The 18,863-nt window shown below is 45.7% G+C and overlaps 1 protein-coding gene and 1 pseudogene across 4 annotated transcripts; both read right to left on the bottom strand.

The window, feature by feature from the left end:
• Positions 1-2,390: 2,390 nt before the first annotated feature.
• Positions 2,391-6,089, bottom strand: LOC309687612 (lysophosphatidic acid receptor 6-like). Of its 3 annotated transcripts, XM_082502709.1 has the most exons (3): positions 5,865-6,089; positions 5,081-5,213; positions 2,391-3,319 (listed from the first exon to the last, which is right to left on the bottom strand). In XM_082502709.1, exons 2-3 carry the CDS (start codon positions 5,141-5,143, stop codon positions 2,537-2,539), a joined length of 846 nt encoding a protein of 281 aa, XP_082358835.1. In that variant the 5' UTR covers positions 5,144-5,213; positions 5,865-6,089; the 3' UTR covers positions 2,391-2,536. The 3 variants fall into 3 exon arrangements, with proteins under 3 accessions (XP_082358835.1, XP_082358833.1, XP_082358834.1); XM_082502707.1 differs by lacking the exon at positions 2,391-3,319 and having other exon boundaries at positions 4,175-5,213; positions 5,865-6,052; XM_082502708.1 differs by lacking the exons at positions 2,391-3,319; positions 5,865-6,089 and adding an exon at positions 5,528-5,543 and having other exon boundaries at positions 4,175-5,213.
• A 468-nt stretch (positions 6,090-6,557) lies between these two features.
• On the bottom strand, positions 6,558-7,503 carry LOC309687614 (lysophosphatidic acid receptor 6-like; annotated as a pseudogene). The gene has a single exon. The product of its transcript is annotated as a lysophosphatidic acid receptor 6-like (transcript).
• Between the last annotated feature and the right edge of the window lie 11,360 nt (positions 7,504-18,863).

The following is an 18,863-nucleotide window of genomic DNA, read 5'->3' as shown; positions in this document are numbered from 1 at the left end:
TAAGATCCCTTGAAAAATTATATAAATGAAACTTGTATGTTTTGGATACTTACTAAAACAATATATGAAAGTAATGTGAAAGTGGCCACTTTCATGAGTAAATCATATAAGCCTTACATGATTCACTATATGAAGTAAGCCAAATCTTATGCAAGTCTTTTATAAGTTTTTTTCTATTTCTTTTCCATATGGGAATAACAGTAAATACTAAAGACCGCACAATGTGCTTTGAGGTAGCAGCCAAGATAGGTGTAGTTTGTGTCTATGAACAGCGTATGCCCGTGTGCACACCTGTGTGGGTCAGCACTCTGTGGCTGGCTTATTGCAATAGGTTATCAATTATGGAAATTTTACTATGGTTATTTATGGTGATATAAGCTGATTAACAGTCAAGTTCATATTGCATATGAAAAATGTTTGTATATTTTGTGGGGGGGGGGGGGGGGGGGGGTACGGTGACACAGTGGTTAGCACCGTTACCTCACAACAAGAAGGTGCTGAGTTTGACTCTTCTGTTTTTTTAGCAGCAAGTAGAAAAAAACAAACCAACCCATGCTGTGGTTCTGCAAGAAAACAAACAAGTGTTTCCCACAGGGCCAAACATTTAGATCATTTTTACATTTAATACTAAATGGGTGTCTCTCCTATTCCAGTTTTTGTACCATATTTATGCTTCTGTATTTGTATTTGCCATAAAATTTTGAACTTAAGACATCATGTTTGTCTCAAGTAAGCTTATTTCCTAAAATGTTTTAAATTATTAGTGAATGTACTAATTAGTGCATGAATACTGAATAAAACAGCCTGGATTGTTTTGTTTTTTTTGCGTTTGAAACTTTGTGTCAGGGTCCTTAGGTCCTGGATCCACGGTTTTGAGTTTTTCTTTTGAGTTAATGATTTGCTTTTAAGAAATGATTTATATTTAGGTCTTTAGTCTTCTGATGGTAGTTTTGGGTTAGGGTTTTTTCTTTTTGCCTCAGGCACACACTTTAGTGTTTTTGTGCCTTTTCTAGCTTTTGTTTATTATAATTTTGTTAGTTCTCTTTGTGATCGCTGTTTGTTCCCCAGTTGTGTCCTATGTCTCTCTGTCTATAATCTCTCTCTGTTGTTTTCTGGTCTCGCTGTTTAGTTATGTCAAGTAAGTCGTGTCTCTGTGTCTGTTTATCTTTTCGTCTGTGTCTTTGTCTCTGTCTCAGTATTATGTTTCCTGTTCTGTTTTGACAGTCCCCCGTCTCATGTGTGTCATGTTTAGTTTTGCTTCCCCTTGTCACACTAGTTAGATTCTGCCAAGCTGTGTTCCCCAGGTGAATCCACTCTGCTTTGCGACCTCGTGTGTATTTACGCTCTAAATTCTCCTCAATTATTTGTCATGTTGTCCCTTAATGTTGTGTGTCATTTGCCTTGTGTGTTCCCCATTTTCCTCGTAGTTCCTTAGTTTATAAGTTCCCGATTTCTTACTTCCCTGAGTTAGTATCAGTTTAGGTTAGCATCAGCAATATGTCCTGCACGTGGGTCCACTCCATGCCCACTCCACAGCCAAATTATGACACTTTGATGTTGCAGCAAGAATCTGTTCATGATGCTTAGAGCCCTGAGAAAGTTCAAAATTGCCTAACTGCTTTCGAAACCTCACACCCTCTGTGATTTTCCCCACCAGCAAGATCAGCCAGGCGTGTGCAGCTCCATTTCAGACACAGAAATAGGTTTGAAGTTGACCTCAGAGAATAAACCACAGCGAGCAGATGTTGCAAGCTGCTAAAGGCAGCATAGGAGACGATGTTGTATTGAACAAGCCTTGCAATGAAAAGTTGAAACATTTCTGTTAAAATGTGGTTTGTAACCTGTGCCCTACTGTATCTTGTACTGCAGCAGTGACTTCCGGAGGACAAACCATGATGTTTTTTTTTCTTTAGCTCTCCAGCAGATGAAAACAGTCTGCTTCCTCAACTGAACAATGAGCAAAATGTAAAATAGGCTCTCAATCAACACCCTTTTCTCACACTGTCTTTTTCAACTACTTGAAAAAGACAAGCAGTTAGTTTTGTTTTTGTTTTTGTTTTCTTTTTTAGAAAAATCATCCAAGAGAAGGGTTTAGGAGAAAAATAACAGAAGCGCACTAAACTTTGCACATGAATAGATCCAAATAGTCAAACTAAAAGTGAAAAAATTAACAAACGATATTGCTTGAAGTTCTTAAGCTGACAACAAGTAGTAACCTCTTGAATGTGTAAACTAAAAAAAGCTTTGCAGCTGTCTTTTTTAAGCTTCAGTTTCTAATACAGCAACCATTCTTTTGGTGGTTGACGCTGTCATGCTGCAGCATAGGTCTAAATAAAATACGAAACCACTACTTCAACTAGCCTTTTCACCATCTGTCTCACACGCAAAGCTTCACAAACATGTTAATGTTGGTTTATTGGTGAAGCCATACAAATTGTTGAACTACAGAAAAGTTTGTGAACAAACACGTTGTTCCTCTTAAAAAATATAGATCCCATTGTAAATCTAATACCAACTTTTGGAAATAGCAGGTCTTTTATCTACAGTTCTCGTTTTTCTTCCAAAAGGAGTCAAAAGAAAAGTAATACAGCAGAGGATCCAAACAGCAGTTAGAAACAGTAAGACACACCAGCGGCATGATTTCTTTGCCATGTGCAGCCATTCCTATAGGCACAGGTAAGAACATGGCAAACAAAACCAAGTTCATGACAAAGATCAGCATAACTTTCATCTTGTTGCTGACCTTTGCAGAGTCACTGAGATGTCTGTGCAGAGTCCAAGACACCATAATGGTGCAAACAATGTTGACTGTTAGCATTGTGACCAATAACACAATCTGAAGGTAAATAACTGCTAATCGAGTTTTACTCAATAAAAGCTCGTAAGAGTCATAAGATTTAAAACAGGTAGGTTGAGTGTGGTTCTGCAAATGTTCTAGAAAGTCCAAACTCTCTGGGATATTCACCACCAGCATAAAACTCCAGACGAATGCTGCTCCTTTCCAGGCATTGGACGAGGTTCTTAAATGGCGTGACCTCAGAGGATAAACCACAGCCAGCAATCTGTCCACACTGATGAAGGTGATAAACATAGCGCTGGAACGGATGTTGTCACGAAAGAGCATTGTAATGATGAGGCACGCCATATTGTTCAGAGGCCAGGTGCCTGTGGCATGAAAGTAGATCCTCATGGGCAAAGAGATGATGAGTAGCAGGTCTGAGAATGCCAGGTTGACCATGAAGACAGCGTGGGGTGATTTAAGGCTGTGGCGGCGAAGAAGAATCCACAGTGCGACTGCATTGAGAGGTAGACCTATCACCATCACGCAGCCAAAGACCCAAGCATAAACCTGTTCATCTTCTGTGGTGCTGTTTGATGTGTTCATGATGAGAAAAGACGTTCTTTTTGGTCCTTTATGAAGTATTGCAGCCAAGCAGCGAACATGTCCTTATGTGCTGTTCATTTGTGCGACGTGAGGGGAGCTAGTATGGAACAGGAAACTCTGGTTGTGGTTGCTGACGTAAATTAAGTTTGCTGTTTTCAAATGCAACACATGACACACCAGCTGTGATTAACAACTCTACTGATTAGGATATGAATTATGGCAAGATGAAAGTAAGAGATGATAATGACCAACAGCAGGTCTGAAAAAATCAGATTGCCCCAGCATAAACCTGTGCGGCCATAGTGAATGTTTAATGAGCTCATGGCGATAAAAGAAATGTATACATGCCCTTGATTAAAACTGCAGCTGAGCACAACACTCACACATGTATCTCTGTGGTCTTTAGCTGTGTCAAGTGAGATGACTGGAGAGGTTAAAAAGTCAAGTATTGCAACAGGAAATGTAATGATACAATCTAACAGTCATATTACTTACGTAAAAGAATAAAACAATTTGTTTTTCACATGGTTTAGAATTTTTTATTAATTAATATCTTCTTATACAAAAAAACTAACATAGTTTTATAAGATCAAACAAAGTTTAGAAATAATTGACACGAATGGTTATTAAGGAATAAAAAGCCAGGGATCAAATTTCATAGTAGAACTTGTAATAAACTGTTGAACAAGTAGTTCTTATCAATTTTTGTTCAATGCAGCAAGATGCTTTATATTTCTGGTTTCATATTTTATATATATATATATATATATATATATATATATATATATATATATATATATATATATATATATACACACACACACACACACACACACAATCACTTTTTTTTGGAAAATAGGAAAACCTTAATGTGACTGGAATTATAAGTTGAAATAGCATGTTCTAAGGTCACTGCTCTCTTGGCGGATCCGCATCTTCTTTTTTCTTCCAGAAGCCATCAAAGGAAAAGTAATATAAGAGTGGATCTAGACAACAGTTCACAGCACTAAGACATATCAATGGCTTTAATTCAGTAGGTTTAACTGTAACTACACCTACTGACAAAGGTAGGAAACAGATAGTAAACAAAACCAAGTTCATGACAAATATCAGCATTACGTTCATCTTGTTGCTGACCTTTGCAGAGTCACTGAGATGTCTGTGCAGTACCCAAGACACCATAACGGTGCACACAATGTTGACTGCTAGCATTGCGACTATTAACACAAGATATACATTTGCTATACCTTTAGTTAAACCTGGTTTCCTTTCAGGACTGAAATCAAAACACCAACTGTTGTTGGCACTTTTTGGAAAGTCCAAAGTCTCTGGAACATTCAATACCAGCACAAATAGCCAGACCACTGCTGCTCCTTTCCAGGCATTGGATGAAGTTCGAAGATGGCGTGACCTCAGAGGATAAACCACAGCCAGAAGTCTGTCCACGCTGATGAAAGTAATGAAGAAGGCGCTGGAGCATAGGTTGTTGCGAAAAAGCATTGTGATGAATTGGCACGCCTTATTGCTCAGAGGCCATCTGCGGGTGGCATGAAAGTAGATCCTCATGGGCAAAGAGATGATGACCAGCAGGTCTGATACTGCCAGGTTGACCATGAAGACAGCGTTGGGCGATTGGAGGCTGTGACGACAAAGAAGAATCCACAGTGCGACTGCGTTGAGAGGCAGACCTATCACCATAATGCAGCCAAAGACCCCAGCGTAAACCCTGTCCTCTGTAGTGACATTTGATGCGTTCATGATGAAGTTTCTGCCTCCTTATTAACTGAATTGCAGCTGAGCAGCAAACCTTCCACTCTCTGATGATTATCTGTGTGACGTGAGGGTAGATTAGACTAGGGAGTGTGAAATATTGCAACAGGAAATCTGGTGGTGCAATTAGATCGTGGCCACTGACGTTAATAGTTATAACATTTTTAAATGAAATATCGTGTTTGACAAATAACAAACATACTTTTTATACAATCTGACAACATTTAGAACCAATACTATTAACATCCGTGGCCTAGGCTAACTGTAAAAGCTGTATTTTTCCCAACTCCCAATGAAAAACAGGTAGCATTAAAACCAGTTGCAAATTTTTACAATGTTTTTTACTATTTTACAGCTATAAACTAGTTTTACCATGAAAAAGACAAACCAAACAGGCTGCAGGTCTACACCAACGCACAAAAGTGTTTCCACAGTTACGGAGCCAGCTATTTCCTGTTTTTTCCAGTAGTTGTGTTATGAGCTCTCGATTTGGATTTTGCATAGAGACATGTAAACTTGAGACTTCCTGTTTTTCACAAATAAGCTTATTTCATAAAATGTTACAAATAATTAGCAAAAAGTGAATGAATTCTCATAAAACAGCCTAGATTCTTTTGCTATTTAAAGCTTTGATGATGCAGATTAACCTTTTTATGACTCTTAGAGCCTTGAGAAATTCAAGATTGCTCAAAAGCTTTCAAAACCTCACATCGTCTGTAGTTTCTCTACCAGCAAAATGAGCCAGACGAGCGCAGATCCTTTTCAGGTACAGGACAAGGGTCTAAGATGGCATGGCGTCAAAGGAAAAACCAGAGCCATCAGATGTTCCAAGCTGATGACGGGGATGATGTTTTCACTGAGAGGATGTTGTTAAAGAGCATTGTGATGAACAGTGTGTGAAGAGTTAAAAAGTTTCACTTACAATGTGGTTTGTTTTACGTGCTTGACAGTATCTTGTTCTGCGGTATGGACTTCCGGAGGTCTTTTTTAAACTCTCCAGCAGATAAAGACAGGTTGTTTCCTCAGTTGTCAAGTGTACAAAATGTACAATAAATCAGCTACAGTCCTGAAGCTTTAAATTTAAAGAATAGTTTTATGAAACTGTGAAGCTAACAAGTCTTTTCTCTATGTATCCCACTGCCTAAGCTTCACAAGTACATTTAACTGACAATTATTGTTGAGTTACTGGTGAAAATGTTGTTCGATTTTATTTATATAGCACCAATTCACAACGACAGTCACCCAAAGGTGCTTTATATTATAAAATAATATTAGAATGAAACCCCCAAAATTGCATGACTCTGATCAAACCTGTGGTAACAGTGGGTAGAAAAAAAGTCCCTTTCTAACAGGAAGAAACCTCCTACAAACCCAGGGTCAGGGAGGGCAGCCATCTGCCACAAATCATTTTGGGGTGAGTGGAAAGACAAGAAAGCAGAGAGAGGCAAGTCAAAAGACACACAATAGTACAATAAGCTCAGTTTCAGAACTTAGGAATTGGGATATTATGCTTGAACTAAATGAGCATTTTGTGCAATAACAAGTTAGTTCACCAAAAAAAAAAAAAGAAAAAAATTCATGTCTAGCATCTACATTTCTCCTCCCTTCGTTGCATCTTCCATTTTCTTCCAAAAGGAGTCAAAAGAAAAGTAATACAGCAGAGGATCATGGAACATGGCAAACAAAACCAAGTTCATGACAAAGACCAGCATAAGGTGTCTGTGCAGAGTCCAAGACACCATAACGGTGCAAACAATGTTGACTGTTAGCATTGTGACCAGTAACACAATCTGAAGGTAAATAATTGCTAATCGAGTTTTACTCAATAAAAGCTCGTAAGAGCCATAAGATTTAAAACAGGTAGGTTGAGTGTGGTTCTGCAAATGTTCTAGAAAGTCCAAACTCTCTGGGATATTCACCACCAGCATAAAACTCCAGACGGATGCTGCTCCTTTCCAGGCATTGGACGAGGTTCTTAAATGGCGTGACCTCAGAGGATAAACCACAGCCAGAGCATCGTAATGATGAGGTACGCCATATTGCTCAGAGGCCAGGTGCCTGTGGCATGAAAGTAGATCCTCATGGGTAAAGAGATGATGAGTAGCAGGTCTGAGAATGCCAGGTTGACCACAAAGACAACGTTTGGTGATTTGAGGTTGTGGCGGCAAAGAAGAATCCACAGTGCGACTGCATTGAGAGGTAGACCTATCACCATAATGCAGCCAAAGACCCAAGCATAAACCTGTTCACCTTCTGTGGTGCTGTTTGATGTGTTCATGATGAGAAAAGACGTTCTTTTTGGTCCTTTATGAAGTATTGCAGCCAAGCAGTGAACATGTCCTTATGTGCTCTTCATCTGTGCTACGTGAGGAGAGCTAGCATGGAACAGGAAACTCTGGTTGTGGTTGCTGACGTAAATTAAGTTTGCTGTTTTCAAATGCAACACATGACACACCAGCTGATATTAACAACTCTACTGATTAGGATATGAATTATGGCAAGATGAAAGTAAGAGATGATAATGACCAACAGCAGGTCTGAAATAATCAGATTGCCCCAGCACAGGGTTCGGCAACCTGCGGCTCCGGAGTCGCATGCGGCTCTTTAGTCCTTATACTGTGGCTCCGTGTGGTTTGGGAAAATAAATTAGATGTATTTAGCTGAAGTGCAGCTATTCTCCACCGTGAACTATGTTAAAAACAAACACCGCTCACGCCTCACAGATGACAACTTACAGTCCTGCGTAAAGATGAAAGTGAATTCGTACAGCCCCGATTTACAGACGCTGTGTGCAGAGGTTCGGGAGCAGAAGTCCCATTGTAAACATACTACGGCAGACCCGATGATGTTTGCATGTACAGTGGGGCAAAAAAGTATTTAGTCAGCCACCGATTGTGCAAGTTCCCCCACTTAAAATGATGACAGAGGTCAGTAATTTGCACCAGAGGTACACTTCAACTGTGAGAGACAGAATGTGAAAAAAAAATCCATGAATTCACATGGTAGGATTTGTAAAGAATTTATTCGTAAATTAGGGTGGAAAATAAGTATTTGGTCACCTCAAACAAGGAAAATCTCTGGCTCTCACAGACCTGTAACATCTTCTGTAAGAAGCTTTTCTGTCCCCCACTCGTTACCTGTATGGATGGCACCTGTTTGAACTCATCATCTGTATAAAAGACACCTGTCCACAGCCTCAAACAGTCAGACTCCAAACTCCGCCATGGCCAAGACCAAAGAGCGTTCGAAGGACACCAGGAAAAGTATTGTAGACCTGCACCAGACTGGGAAGAGTGAATCTACAATAGGCAAGCAGCTTGGTGTGAAAAAATCAACTGTGGGAGCAATCATCAGAAAATGGAAGACATACAAGACCACTGATAATCTCCCTCCATCTGGGGCTCCACGCAAGATCTCATCCCGTGGGGTCAAAATGATCATGAGAACGGTGAGCAAAGATCCCAGAACCACACGGGGGGACCTGGTGAATGACCTGCAGAGAGCTGGGACCAAAGTAACAAAGGTCACCATCAGTAACACACTACAACGGCAGGGAATCAAATCCCGCAGTGGCAGACGTGTTCCGCTGCTGAAGCCAGTGCATGTCCAGGCCCGTCTGAAGTTTGCCAGAGAGCACATGGATGATACAGCAGAGGATTGGGAGAATGTCATGTGGTCAGATGAAACCAAAGTAGAACTTTTTGGTATAAACTCAACTCGTCGTGTTTGGAGGAAGAAGAATACTGAGTTGCATCCCAAGAACACCATACCTACTGTGAAGCATGGGGGTGGAAACATCATGCTATGGGGCTGTTTTTCTGCCAAGGGGACAGGACGACTGATCCGTGTTAAGGACAGAATGAATGGGGCCATGTATCGTGAGATTTTGAGCCAAAACCTCCTTCCATCAGTGAGAACTTTGAAGATGAAACGAGGCTGGGTCTTCCAACATGACAATGATCCAAAACACACCGCCCGGGCAACAAAGGAGTGGCTCCGTAAGAAGCATTTGAAAGTCCTGGAGTGGCCTAGCCAGTCTCCAGACCTCAACCCCATAGAAAATCTGTGGCGGGAGTTGAAAGTCCGTGTTGCTCGGCGACAGCCCCAAAACATCACTGCTCTCGAGAAGATCTGCATGGAGGAATGGGCCAAAATACCAGCTACTGTGTGTGCAAACCTGGTAAAGACCTATAGTAAACGTTTGACCTCTGTTATTGCCAACAAAGGTTATGTTACAAAGTATTGAGTTATATTTTTGTTATTGACCAAATACTTATTTTCCACCCTGATTTACGAATAAATTCTTTACAAATCCTACCATGTGGATTCATGGATTTTTTTTTCACATTCTGTCTCTCACAGTTGAAGTGTACCTCTGGTGCAAATTACTGACCTCTGTCATCATTTTAAGTGGGGGAACTTGCACAATCGGTGGCTGACTAAATACTTTTTTGCCCCACTGTACATGCTTTTCAGCATCTCTTTACTGACCACTTTTCACACACGGTTGCTGTATGCATACAGCTGGTTTTGTGCCAAAAAGTGATTGTCTGCCAAAAACTGATTTCCGGTATTTGCCAAAAACTTATTGCTTGTATTTAAACTGTTATAAATAACTTTTGGTGTATAATATGTGAAACATATGTCAAATATATCCCTCATTAATAACATCACATCGTCTTGAGCAATAAACAACATTCCTGTAATAAGGTAGAAGCCGCAATCAGTTTTTGGCAGTGAGTTTTATGTATCCTTCATTTGTGCATCCATCCATCCATTCGCTTCCGCTTATCCTTTTCAGGGTCGCAGGGGTCGCTGGAGCCTATCCCAGCTGTCATAGGGCGAGAGGCGGGGTACATTAAAAATGTCTCTTTTAAGAGTAATCTGGCCAAGAGGACAGCTGAAATTGCAACAAATGCAAAAATAGTTCTGTAAATATATTTTAAGTTGACAAAAGGGAGCTGATTGATTATAATGTAAGTACAATAAGAGAGTCACAAAGATACTTGAGAAACAGGTAATTTTTAAATTTTATATATGACCCCTTTGTAATACCTGTTTACCAAAGTCTATCTAGTGTAACCAAGTGGTTGGCGGGGTTATGAAAGAAATAATAAAATGACAGTACCACCAGGGGGGAATTTTGCCACGGCCGCTGGTAGATCCTCAGTTCGACTCTGCGAGCCAGCCCACAGCTGGTGCAGGTTTTGATTGCCCGTAGCCCCACTCAGTCTCATGCAACTCTCCACAACTGGGAGAAAAAGGGGAGGCAGTACCAGTTTTGTAGCACCAGCCCGATATCCAGCTGAGGATCGCCATAGCCAGCCGCAAAAGCTGGAGTGAAACAATAGTCTAGAAGGGGCTTAGAGTGAGACCCAAAGCCCCCAGGGGCGAGGCGAGGCAAAGTAGCAGGAACAAAACTGGACAGCCAACAGAACGGAACACAAAGCAAAACAAGACAAGACAGCAGCTAGGCAGGCGTCTCGATTCTTCGCTTAAAATCAGGCAGTTGGTCCCTGAGAGGGTGCGGCAGCAATCAAACCCTACAAACAAAAGGGCAAAGATAACCTTAATCTTCCATCCATCCATCCATCGTCATCCGCTTTGTCCGGGGTCGGGTTGCGGGGGCAGCAGCCTAAGCAAAGAGGCCCAGACCTCCCTCTCCCCAGCCACCTCCTCCAGCTTGTCCGGGGGAATACCAAGGCGTTCCCAGGCCAGCCGAGAGATATAATCTCTCCAGCGTGTCCTGGGTCTGCCCCTGGGCCTCCTCCCGGTGGGACATGCCTGGAACACCTCACCCAGGAGGCGCCCAGGGGGCATCCTTGTCAGATGCCCGAACCACCTCAGCTGGCTCCTCCTTAATCTTCTGATTTACAAATACAAGCAGCTATAATATAAGCGGCTTACCCCAAGACTGGAGGCGCTGTACTGCACGGTGGACGCAACTCAAACGCGTCTCTCCACCATGGCTGGAGTAAAGAAAAGAGAAACAGCCGTGCTGTAGCGGGCCACACTATCTGATCGCCTCGGTAAATTAAACAATAGGCCAGCATTTACTGCTGTGTTGCGCCAGAAGCTCGGGAGGAATGAACCAACAAAAAAAACGGCTTCCCTTTATACAGACAGTCACCACCCTGTAATCAATATGCAGGTGGGTTCCTAATTATCCCAATCACATGATACAAGGAGCGAGTGTATCGGAAATAGAGGGAGAGAAGGTGAAGCGAGCAAGCAAAGAACCAGCGAGAGAGACGCACACAACCCATCCGGCCACATCTACCCCCCCTTTTTGCATTGGCGCCCTGACAATGACTCAAGGAAGCACTAACACCATGGCCTGAATATGGCAAGCTGAGCATTAGCGACTGGTCCGGATTCAGCAGGGCATGGCAAGTGATGGATGTTAGAGTGCTGATCAGCTGTGGAGCGTGCTGTTCTCCGCAATTGTGGCTACTCACCTCAGACTGTCTGACCGAGCCTGAGGAAGAATCTGGGGGAGCAGAGGTCGGGGGTACTACAGGTGTCACGGCCTGGGGGTTCAGCTGGTCGCTGATCAGCTGTCTCCCCCTCTTTTTCTCTAGTCCTCTCTCTCTCTCTCTTCTCCGCTTTCTCGCCAGGGCTGAACTCATTATGGGTTCACGCCCTTGGCCCACGCCCTCGGAGGAAGAAACACCTGTGCCTTATCAGTGTGGTATTTAAGAGGGGAAGCAACGGCTGTTCTTCGCTGGATCGTTGCGAGAATCGCGTCAGTGAAAGTCGAGCGCCCCAGCAAGTATTTTCCCATGCAGTGTATGTGTTCAGCATTTAACAAGCGTCTCTTTGTGTACAGATTCCCTGGACTGTTCCCCGGGTGTGCGAGTGGATTCGTGTCTGGATTGTGTGGAGTAAGACGAGCGTGTTCCCCTGGATTTTCCCCGGAGCCCTGCCCCCTTCACCTTTTGTACATAGCACTGCCTCGCACCCCCTTGTAAATAGCACTGCCTCATATCTGTGTATATACTCTCTCTTTGGACATTGTTCTACAATAAATTTCCTTGTGTGCATCATCCCCGGAGTCCAGCGCGTGAGTCCACCCCGTACGTCGTGACAGTAACGATCCAGCCACACCATGGACTCAGCGGACTCAGCCACCCAGCAGCCGGTCATCTCCACGGAGGCTATCTTGGACCGCCACGAACAAATGTTACTGCACATTAATCAGCAGCTGACAGCGCTAACTCAAGCCATCGCTCAACAGATACCGCTGGTAAGCCCGCCGACTACATCTCCGCCCGTTGTTCCACGGTTACCGGCTCACGAGCCCTCTGTGCCCGGGACCTCCGCTCCTCCACCGCCGGCCCATGCGGAGCCTCCAGAGCGGTCGCTGTCCGTACCGGAACCATTCTCTGGTGAGTTCCGCAAGACTGCGGGTTTTTTAACGCAAGTGACATTACAGTTCAACCAGCTACGGCGGACTTATGAGACCGATGCAGCTAAGATTGCTTTTTTTGTTCAGTTGCTACGTGGTCAAGCATTAATTGGGCGCAGGCTGTATTAAGAACGGATCCTGAAATAACCTATGCCGATTTTCTCGCTAAGTTTAAGAATGTCTTTGAGAGAGGCACCGGGGCCGAAGCGGCGGCTCACCAACTGCTTAATTTGAAGCAGGGAAGACGGAGCATGGCCGACTACTCGATTGAGTTTTGGACTCTGGCAGAGGAGACCGGGTGGGGGCAGTCGGCACTGATAAGTACTCTGTTGAATAACCTGTGTGACAAGCTAAAACGGGAGCTGGTTATGAGGGAATTACCTGTTACTCTTCCTGATGTTATGACCCTTTGTGTGAAGGTGGATGACAACATACGAGCGCGACACGGCACTAGAGACTACAATTCCCAGAAGCCTCTAGGACGAGAGGAGACGGCTTCCGGCGGAGGTACGGCGAGTGGAATGGGAGGATGGGACCGGAACTATGAAGACGAGGGTGAGCAACCCATGCAGATAGGGCGCTCCCGATTAACGCCGGAAGAGCGACAACGGCGTTGGAGGGCTGGTGAGTGCTTCTACTGCGGCCGTAAAGGTCATATGGCCGTTTCCTGTCCATACCAGCCAAAAGACCGCGCCCGCCAGTAGAGGGGAGAGTACGGGTGGGCGAGGTTTCCTGTTCACCATCTCCCCCTCGCTTGATGCTTGCGGCTAAGCTAATGGTTCGTTCGGTTTCTCATCCACTCCACGCACTAATCGATTCAGGCGCAGAGCAGAATTTCATTGACGAGTCCCTTGCTCGGGAATTAAAATTAAACACTGAACCGCTGCCTCACTCACTCTAAGTTACCGCCCTCAGTGGGCAGCGTCTCCCAGATATCACCCATATTACGGAGCCAATATCGTTAACCCTCTCTGGCAACCATTCCGAGACGTTGCAGCTGTTTGTGTTTAAGGCTCCTCTTACACCGCTGGTCTTAGGATTCCCCTGGTTACTTCTACACAACCCGGTCCTGGATTGGCGGAGGGAAAGCATTCTGGGGTGGGGAGAGGAATGTCACATGTCTTGTCTAAAAGCCGCAACTCCACCCGCGAACCCTCTGAGTAACCCCCCACCATCTGAGCCGCCCGATCTCTCGTCTGTACCCTCAGTCTATCACGATCTTGAGCAAGTTTTTTGTAAAGATAGAGCACGTTCTCTTCCCCCTCACCGGCCGTACGACTGCGGAATCGATCTCCTCCCAGGCGCCCCACTTCCTACCACTTCCTATACAGTCTCTCTCAGCCTGAACGGGATAGCATGGAGACGTACATTAACGAGTCACTCGCCGCAGGTCTGATCCGCCCATCATCCTCCCCTGTTGCGGCCGGGTTCTTTTTTGTTGCTAAGAAGGACAAGAGCCTACGGCCTTGTATTGATTATCGAGGTCTCAATAATATCACCATCAAGAACAAATACCCACTACCACTGCTAACTTCAGCCTATGACCTGCTCCAAGGGGCCACAGTTTTTACTAAGCTAGATCTGCGTAGCGCGTACCATCTGGTTTAGGATACGAGAGGGGGACGAATGGAAGACGGCTTTTAACACACACTTGGGCCATTTCGAATACCTCGTCATGCCGTTTGGTTTAACCAATGCCCCAGCCGTGTTCCAGGCCTTTGTCAACGACGTGCTTCGGGACTTTCTTAACCACTTTGTGTTCGTCTACCTTGACAACATACTCATCTTTTCACGCTCCGTCTCTGAACATGAACGCCACGTCCGGCTGGTTTTGCAACGTCTTCTCGAGAACCGTCTCTTTGTGAAGGGCGAGAAGTGTGAATTTCATGTGACCACTGTTTCATTTTTGGGCTACATCATTGAACAAGGTAACCTCAGGCCCGACCCGGCTAAGGTCCAGGCAGTCGTAGATTGGCCCATCCCGACAGACCGTAAGCAACTCCAAAGTTTCCTGGGCTTTGCTAATTTCTACAGACGCTTCATCCGTGACTACAGTAGGCTGGCTCTCCCACTAACTCGTCTCATGTCTCCTAAGGTTCCCTTCTGCTGGGAGGAGTCAGCACGAAAGGCTTTCAATCTCCTGAAGGATCGGTTCACCTCCGCACCCATCCTGGTTCATCCTGACCTCGGCCTGCAGTTTGTTGTGGAGGTGCATGCCTCGGACACTGGGGTGGGGGCCATTCTATCCCAGGAACAGAAAGGCAAGCTCCATCCCTGTGCCTTCTACTCTCGCCGTCTCTCGTCTGCCGAACAAAATTATGACGTTGGGGACAGGGAACTGTTGGCTATTAAGCTCGCCCTAGAGGAATGGCGTCACTGGCTGGAGGGCGCTGCCCAGCCATTTGTAGTTTGGACAGACCACAAGAATTTGGAATATATCCGGTCAGCCAAACGGCTTAATGCTCGCCAAGCTAGGTGGGCCCTGTTTTTCACAAGGTTTCAGTTTACCATAACCTACAGGCCGGGTTCCCGCAACACCAAACCCGACGCTCTTTCTCGCCAGTACGCTGCCTCCAAGGAGACCGCTCGGGACTCTCCCATCATTCCCCCCTCGTGTGTCATTGGGGTCCTGACATGGGAAGTTGAATCGGCCATTAGGGAGGCCCAACGAACAGAACCAGACCCAAGAACGGGTCCCCCTGGACTACTCTTTGTGCCCCCCGCTGTCCGGTCACAGGTGATACATTGGGCGCACACAGCAAAATTCGCCTGCCACCCGGGGACCCTCCGCACCGTTTCACTCCTTCGGCGCTTCGCTTGGTGGGCCTCCCACATCAAGGATGTCAAGGAGTACGTAGCGGCCTGTTAAGTCTGTGCTCGGAACAAATGTGTCAATCAACCCCCCTCTGGTCTCCTTCAGCCCTTGCCTACGCCTAGCCGCCCCTGGTCCCACATAGCTGTCGATTTCGTCACAGGCTTGCCACGTTCGTCAGGTAACTCTGTCATTTTGACTATCGTTGACCGTTTTTCTAAAGCGGCTCATTTTGTCGCCCTCTCCAAGCTTCCCACGGCCCTGGAAACCGCCCGGCTCCTGACAAAGCAGGTCTTCCGTCTCCATGGCATTCCGGCGGACATAGTCTCGGACAGGGGTCCGCAATTCACGTCTCGCGTGTGGAAGGAGTTCTGTTCCTCCCTGGGGGCTCAGGTCAGTCTGTCTTCTGGCTTCCACCCGCAGACAAACGGCCAGGCAGAGCGGGCCAATCAGGAGCTTGAGGCTGCCCTCCGATGCGTGGCGTCCACCCATCAAACCACCTGGAGCGAGCAGCTCCCTTGGATTGAGTACGCCCACAATAGCCTCACCTCCTCGGCCACCGGATTGTCCCCTTTTGAGGCGTCTCTGGGTTTCCAACCACCTCTGTTTCCGGCTGTTGAGGGTGAGCATTTCGTGCCTTCTGTCCAGCAGCACGTCCGGAGGTGTCGGCGCGCTTGGAGGGCCACACGGGCTGCCCTTCTCCGCACGGCTGAGCGGAACAAGCGCCTGGCAGACCGCCGTAGGACCCCGGCGCCTGTTTATGCGCCCGGACAGGAAGTTTGGCTGTCGACCCGATTCGTTCCGCTGTGGGCGGAGTCTAGGAAACTGTCCCCTACCTTTATCGGTCCCTTTGTGATTGACTCTCTGGTGAACCCGGTGTCGGTCCGCCTTAAGCTGCCCCGGACCATGCGGATCCATAATGTCTTTCATGTCTCTCAGGTGAAGCCCTGTCTTTCCAGCCCTCTGTGCCCTCCTTCCGGGCCCCCTCCACCCGCCCGGGTCGTTGATGGCCTTCCGGCCTTCTCCGTCTCGCGCATCATGGATGTCAGGCGCAGGGGGCGTGGTTTGCAGTACCTGGTGGATTGGGGGGGCTATGGCATTGAGGAGCGGTCTTGGGTCCCGCGTGCGGCCCTCCTGGACGGGGACATGGTGCGGGCGTTCCATGCCGCTCATCCTGGGAGGCCTGGGGGTCGCCGGGTGGCTCCCGTTTGGGGGGGGGGGGGGGGGGGGGGGGGTACTGTCTCCCCCTCTTTTTCTCTAGTCCTCTCTCTTTCTCTCTTCTCCGCTTTCTCGCCAGGGCTGAACTCATTATGGGTTCACGCCCTTGGCCCACGCCCTCGGAGGAAGAAACACCTGTGCCTTATCAGTGTGGTATTTAAGAGGGGAAGCAACGGCTGTTCTTCGCTGGATCGTTGCGAGAATCGCGTCAGTGAAAGTCGAGCGCCCCAGCAAGTATTTTCCCATGCAGTGTATGTGTACAGCATTTAACAAGCGTCTCTTTGTGTACAGATTCCCTGGACTGTTCCCCGGGTGTGCGAGTGGATTCGTGTCTGGATTGTGTGGAGTAAGACGAGCGTGTTCCCCTGGATTTTCCCCGGAGCCCTGCCCCCTTCACCTTTTGTACATAGCACTGCCTCGCACCCCCTTGTAAATAGCACTGCCTCATATCTGTGTATATACTCTCTCTTTGGACATTGTTCTACAATAAATTTCCTTGTGTGCATCATCCCCGGAGTCCAGCGCGTGAGTCCACCCCGTACGTCGTGACAACAGGCACATTGGAAATAAGCCTGGGCTCCACCGATGGGACTGTAGTGGTGTCGGGAAATGACACCATGGGTGCCGCAGGATGTGAGGGCACCTCAGGGATGAGGAGCCACAACTCATCGTCACTCAGATAGGTCCGCTCTAAATCTCCAGGCTCCCCCCAGACCCAGTAATGGCACTATTTGGTGTAGCTACAGTTAAAAACTTAAATAATAAACAAATTTGTGCTCTGAGTTTTATAACATTGCTTGCAAGACGCCTTATACTTCTAAATTGGAAAAATAAAGCCCCCCCAACTCATTCTGCTTTATTAAGAGACACAATGTATCATTTACAGTTGGAGAAAATTAAATTTTCATTAAGAGATAATGTTAAACAGTTTTACCTAATTTGGCAACCCTTTATAGATTACTTTAATAAGTAAAACTGGGAGGTATGGCCTCCTCCCATATCTGCCCCAAGAATATATATATGGGTCTACGCAGGTGTTGTTTTTTTTTTTGTTGTTTTTTTTTTTTTGGGGGGGGGGGGGGGGGGGGGGTTCGTTTGTTTTGTTTCCCCCTCTCTCCCTCCTTTGAATATATTTATTTAGGATAATAAATGTGTATGTATAGACATAGATATGATTGTTTATACAATGGTAATTATATTTTATGTAAAAAGGATGGGGAGAGGAAGGAAGGGAAGGGGAAAAAGAGGGGAGGGGAAGGGAAAAGGGGAAAAAAAAAAAAAAGAACTATGTCAATGTAAATGAGATATATACTTTGTTGCCTGATTTGAATAAAGAAAGGAAAAAAAATAAAAAAAATAAACATACAACTGGGACTTACCAGCAGCGGTGGAACAAAAGAAAGCCACACATAGCTGAAGTTCCGAACACTGAACAGCACTTCATGAGGAATTTGTACAGGTCAGGCAGGTCAGAACAGTCAGTATGAATGTAAACCTGGTTGATATGCACACTCATTTAAAAGATGTAACTATTAGCAATTACCAGATAGCTGCACTGTTGATCATCCTGGATGAGTAATATCACAATGAAGACGTCTTGATGCATTCTCAATCATCCAGGAAAGTAAATCTCCAAAAGTTGAATCTGTTCATCTGGACGTAGCGTTTTTGTGGGAGAAATGTTTCATCACTCATCCAAGTGACTTTTTCAGTCTCAGCTGACTACAGGTTTCCACAATCTTATAAACAGTACATTTGCATAATGACTGAAACCAGCCCACTGAAGGAACAATGGTTGGGAGGTCAGTTCCTTAATCTTAATTATGCAAATTCTCATGACCATTGATTAACAACCACTGACCAAAACCCACTGATCAAAGACCACTCATCAATGGCCATGAGTACCATTCACAGAGAGTTGGGGAATGGCTGCAACACCATGGATTTTGTTGAGAAGGTGAGAGATGTCATTATGGAGTCAGATGGTCTCGTACGACGTTACATCTCTCTTCACTTGCATCCCAGTCACGGAAGCGTTGGAGGTAGTCCATAAGATATTACAGGATGACACCAACCTCAGCAACAGGACCACTCTCAGCGTCGACCAAGTGTGTTTGCTTTTGAAACTGTGTCTTCATTCCACTTACTTCACATACAAGGGTCAATTCTACAGGCAGAAACATGGGTGTGCCATGGGCTCCCCAGTTTCACCCATCGTGGCCAATTTGTATATGGAAAAGAGGGCTTTGCCATCCTACCCTGGAACACCA

This window comes from Aulonocara stuartgranti, assembly GCF_965226115.1.
Source record: "Aulonocara stuartgranti genome assembly, chromosome: 14".
Lineage (NCBI taxonomy): Eukaryota > Metazoa > Chordata > Actinopteri > Cichliformes > Cichlidae > Aulonocara > Aulonocara stuartgranti.
Note: the sequence above shows the minus strand (reverse complement) of the source record. Positions and strands in the feature narration are given on the sequence as shown.